We start from the raw sequence: 4,355 nt of genomic DNA on the forward strand, positions 1-4,355 counted from the left end.
TCAAAACCGGGTCTTGCTAATTTTATTAATCATACTGAAATCAGCCATGTTGTATCTTAGGATATATGAGTTACAGTCTCTGAGGGAAATGCTGAAGGTGGAAGCCCATGACTCTGAGATCTTGTGCCTGGAGTACTCCAAACCTGACACAGGTAAATGCAATTGAGCTCCTTCCCTTTTGCATATGCATGTAGCGTTGAGCAAGTCAGAATGTCCAGCCATAGTATGTCAAAATTTTCAGTGTAGAGCTACTTCTGGGTTTCAGAGCAGGCTTTTAGTGTTCAGCCAGTAGAGCTGGACTTTGAAAAAGGCTTCTTTCTCATACTTCTCCTTGGAATATTGTAGGATGAAATTGAAACTTGTTATTACAGTGTGAAATCCATAGGTGTTCCTTTGTGTCCATCCCTGCAGTTAGCTAAGGTGTAATGTTTTGTCCCTAAGCTGACTTGAGAAGCTGGTTTAAAAGAGTGACTGGAAGAGCAAATGACTTTCTAGTAATGGTCTTGCACTCTTTTAACTTTCTGATAGGCTTAAAGCTCTTAGCCTCAGCCAGTCGGGATAGATTGATTCATGTCCTGGATGCTGGAAAGGACTACAGCCTGCAGCAGACCCTGGATGAACATTCTTCTTCTATCACTGCTGTCAAGTTTGCAGGTAGAGAACCATGGCCTCCTTTTAAAGCTGGATTTGAGCACTGCTGTTGTCCCATTGTGGCTGTAAAGTGATTTTGAATGCTTAAACACTAGGTTAGGCCAGGCTGAAGCTGCAGCTGCTTTTTTGGTCATCTTCTGTAGCTGCAGTCTTAACAGAAGGTGATATTTGACAATACTTGCTTTCTTTTCCCTTTTGGTTTTTTCTCCTCTTTTTTTTCCCCACTCAAAAAACCTTTTCTGATTGAAGTCCTCAGCATTTCTTTGGAAAGCTGTTTTCTGCAATGATTTACTCCCTTTAACTGATATCAGGTGGCTACACACTGTTCTTGATGAGGAGAACTGTGGAACGGTCATCCTCCAAAAAAATCCCCAGACCCCACAAAAAATTATTTGGGATTAACTGGTCACAAGTATATTGGTCATTGCAAACCCATGTAAGACTCTGCACTCGTGGTAGTGGAGCACATCGCATCCCCAGCACTCGGTTACTGCCGATGGTCAGACATCAGTGTGCTGTTGTCGGGGAAACAACAGGGGTTGGCTGCTCTGCCGGTGGGAGCCAGGGGTGACAGGAGGCAGGCAAAGATAATGGCCTCAATGGCAATGGGAAAGTCCCACAGTACCTGAACAAGGTGGAACAGATCAAGTTTAGTGATGATAAGGAGATTCAGCCAGTAGTCCAGATCAGCGGACAAATCCTTAGAGGTTAGCAGTTCAAGGTCAGGATCAGTCTGGAGACTGCGAGCAGGCTCAGCCACAGCTCAGTGCCTGCCAGGCAGGCCCCTAGCAATACGGCAGGTTCGAGCTCAAATCAGGAAGCTGAGTCTGCGGGTCAGGTTTCGGATCAGTAGGGTACTTGGCCAGGCACAGGTGGGGCTGCACTGCTGCTGCAGTATAGCTTAGTTGGGGTTCAGGGATGAGAACATCAGCTTGAATGTAGCTCCCAAGTGAAGTGCAGGGACCCTGCTGAAGGTTCATAGCAAAGGCTTCCCGAAGCTGCTGTGAGGCTTTTTCAAGAGTTTTGTCAAGGAGCTCCAAGGCCAGCAAGAGTTTCTCTGCCAGTTCTATCTTATCAGTGAGCTGGCCTTGAATGCAGTCAGCTAAACTCCTAGGAGATGAGGAAACTGGAAACTCAGGAAGAAATTCTTCACAGACAGGGTGGTGAGGCACTGGAACAGGTTGCCCCGAGAAGCTGTGGATGGCCCACCCCTGGATGTCTTCAAGGCCAGGCTGGATGAGGCTTTGAGCAACCTGGTCTAGTGCAAGGTGTCCCTGCCCATGGCGGGGGGGTTGGAACTAGTGGGTCTGTAAGGTCCCGTCCAACCCTAACCATTCTATGACTCTAACTGCCCTCAAGGCCCTGGCAGGGAAGGCCTTTGTGCTGGTCTCTGAGCTTAATGCAGTCCTGCTCAAAAGGGCTTGCAGTTCAAGGGGACTGGTGTCCTACTGGATCCATATTCGTTACATGGAGTTTTATCAGCTGTTGCTGTGCTGGAGGAGCAGATTGGTTACAAGAGTGCTAGGGGAAGAAGGAAAGCCTGACCCTGCAGTATGAAAGGGCAGCAAGAAACAGGTGACTTTGAGGACTGAAAAGTACTTATTTCCCATTTTCAGCTCATACTGAGTGTGGACTTGTGTTGCCACAGGGTGCTGTGACGCACAGAGAATGAGCACATGGGCATACCATTGGGGGAGAAGACAGCATTGCATCCTAATCTGGTGTGTGAAGTCTCTGTATTAAGGCCTCATGCACTCTGAGCCTTGACAAACGCTGTCCCTGAGAAGGGGCTTCTGTTTTGCTGCAGCATCCTGCTGCTTAGTTGGGAATCAGGCTTGGCTAATGAGAACTGGAATAGATGAGCAGTGGTATGAACTGAAGCATTTCCTGCACCTTGTATCTGTGTTTATCTTTTGATCGGCTCCTGCCTTTTTGTTCCAGCCAACGATGGGAAGGTGCGAATGATAAGCTGTGGGGCAGACAAGAGCATCTATTTCCGCACTGCGCAGAAGGTAGCCTTATTACAGCTCTTTGTGCATTTCTTTTTAATAATCTCTCCACAAAGGAACTACTTTAAAGAGTGATATCAGAGCTTCTATATGAGCTTGTTGCTCTTTCAGCCTCGCTGTCTCCCGCTGACTCAGTGCAAGTGAAAATGTTCGGAGAACTCGTTCTGTGAAGCATGCAGCTGCTCCCAGCCTGACCTCTCTCAGCAAGATGCAAAGCAGAGAACTGTTAGGATATCTGCTTTTCTTTTGCTGCCAGGGCTGTTGTGAGGAGTGGTGAAAGAGTATGGGCTGGAGAGAGGAGTTCACTGTGCCTCCAGTCCCAGCTGCTCCCAGCAGACCTGGTTAGTGGGTTGGTTTGTGCTGGCTGTGTGAGACGACTCATCTGTATTTAAGAAGTTTTTAATAATGGGTTAACTACTTGATTTTGACATGGTCTTTATCCGCATGCTCAGACAGGAGAAGGGGTTCAGTTTACCCGAACACATCACATTGTTAGGAAGACCACTCTGTATGATATGGACGTGGACCCCAGCTGGAAATACGCAGCTATTGGATGCCAAGATCGTAATATCAGGTTGGTTTACTACTTGTCTTGAAAATATTTTTGCAGTCATAGTGAGTTGGACAGGGTGGCCCCATCTCCATCATTGTTCCCCAGGGTTCTTTGACACAGCATTTTCAGACAGATCTGAGGCCTCACCTCACACTCTGTGAGGTTGAACTCTGCCTTCCCCCTTGCTGATAAAAATCTGTGGGTATATACAAATGCCCACCCGACTCTCTGCTTCTCACTAGGTTGCTCTGCAGATCAACGCCTTTCTTACTGGGAGAGCAAGTGTGCCTTCCCAGGTGCGTTATTGAGTTGTAGGGCAAGAGCTGTGGGCCCCCAACATAAGAAGGATATGGACCAGCAAGTCCAGAGGAGGCCACGAAGATGCTCAGAGGGCTGGAGCACCTCTGCTATGGGGACAGGCTGAGAGAGTTGGGCTTGTTCAGCCTGGAAAAGAGAAGGCTCCGGGGAGACCTTGGAGCACCTTCCAGTGCCTGAAGGGGCTACAAGAAAGCTGGGGGGGGACTTTTTACAAGGGACTGTAGTGACAGGACAAGGGTTAACGGGTTTAAATTGGAAGTGGGGAGGTTTAGATTAGATATCAGGAAGAAATTTTTCATGGAGAGCGTGATAAAGCACTGGAACAGGTTGCCCAGGGAGGTTGTGGATGCCCCATCCCTGGAAGTGTTCAAGGCCAGGCTGGATGTGCATTTGAGCAACCTGGTTTAGAACTAGATGATCTTTAAGGTCCTTTCCAACTCAAACTGTTCTATGATTCTGTGATTAACTTCTGTGCTGTGGTAATTTTTGCTTTTAAGTGAGAAGATGTGAGGTCCTATGGAATAGCTGGGACTTTAGGAACATAAAATTGAGTTAGCTGTGATGGTCTTTGGACAATTGGAATCCATCCTCTGCTCCCTTTTAATCCATTTCACCAGTCTGTCTGTTTCTACCTTCAAAGCAAAGGAGACTCTGTAGTTGTCTGTCTCCTCCTGTTGTATCTGGGTGAGATACCACTGTTGAATGTAATTGGGTTTTGTGTTCTAATGTGGATAAAGGAGCTTGCTTTCTTAACCCTTTCCTTTAGTATGAAGGAACCACAGGTATTTTTGTAGCAGAGAGGGCTGACTGAAGCTTATTAAGAG

At 47.2% G+C, this 4,355-nt stretch overlaps 1 protein-coding gene across 1 annotated transcript in view; it reads left to right on the forward strand.

Moving 5' to 3' along the window:
• Positions 1-4,355, forward strand: part of MAPKBP1 (mitogen-activated protein kinase binding protein 1) — a gene marked incomplete at its 5' end in the record, with an annotated part of 69,869 nt that overhangs the window by 37,978 nt on the left and 27,536 nt on the right. Inside the window, 4 exons of the mRNA XM_010157926.1 lie at positions 1-152; positions 529-654; positions 2,593-2,663; positions 3,113-3,234. The exon at positions 1-152 is cut by the window's left edge and continues 21 nt beyond it. Of these exons, the coding sequence (XP_010156228.1) occupies positions 1-152; positions 529-654; positions 2,593-2,663; positions 3,113-3,234 (471 nt within the window). The remainder of the gene's footprint in view (positions 153-528; positions 655-2,592; positions 2,664-3,112; positions 3,235-4,355) is intronic.

This window comes from Eurypyga helias, unplaced genomic scaffold, assembly GCF_000690775.1.
Source record: "Eurypyga helias isolate BGI_N326 unplaced genomic scaffold, ASM69077v1 scaffold11078, whole genome shotgun sequence".
Taxonomy (NCBI): Eukaryota; Metazoa; Chordata; class Aves; order Eurypygiformes; family Eurypygidae; genus Eurypyga; species Eurypyga helias.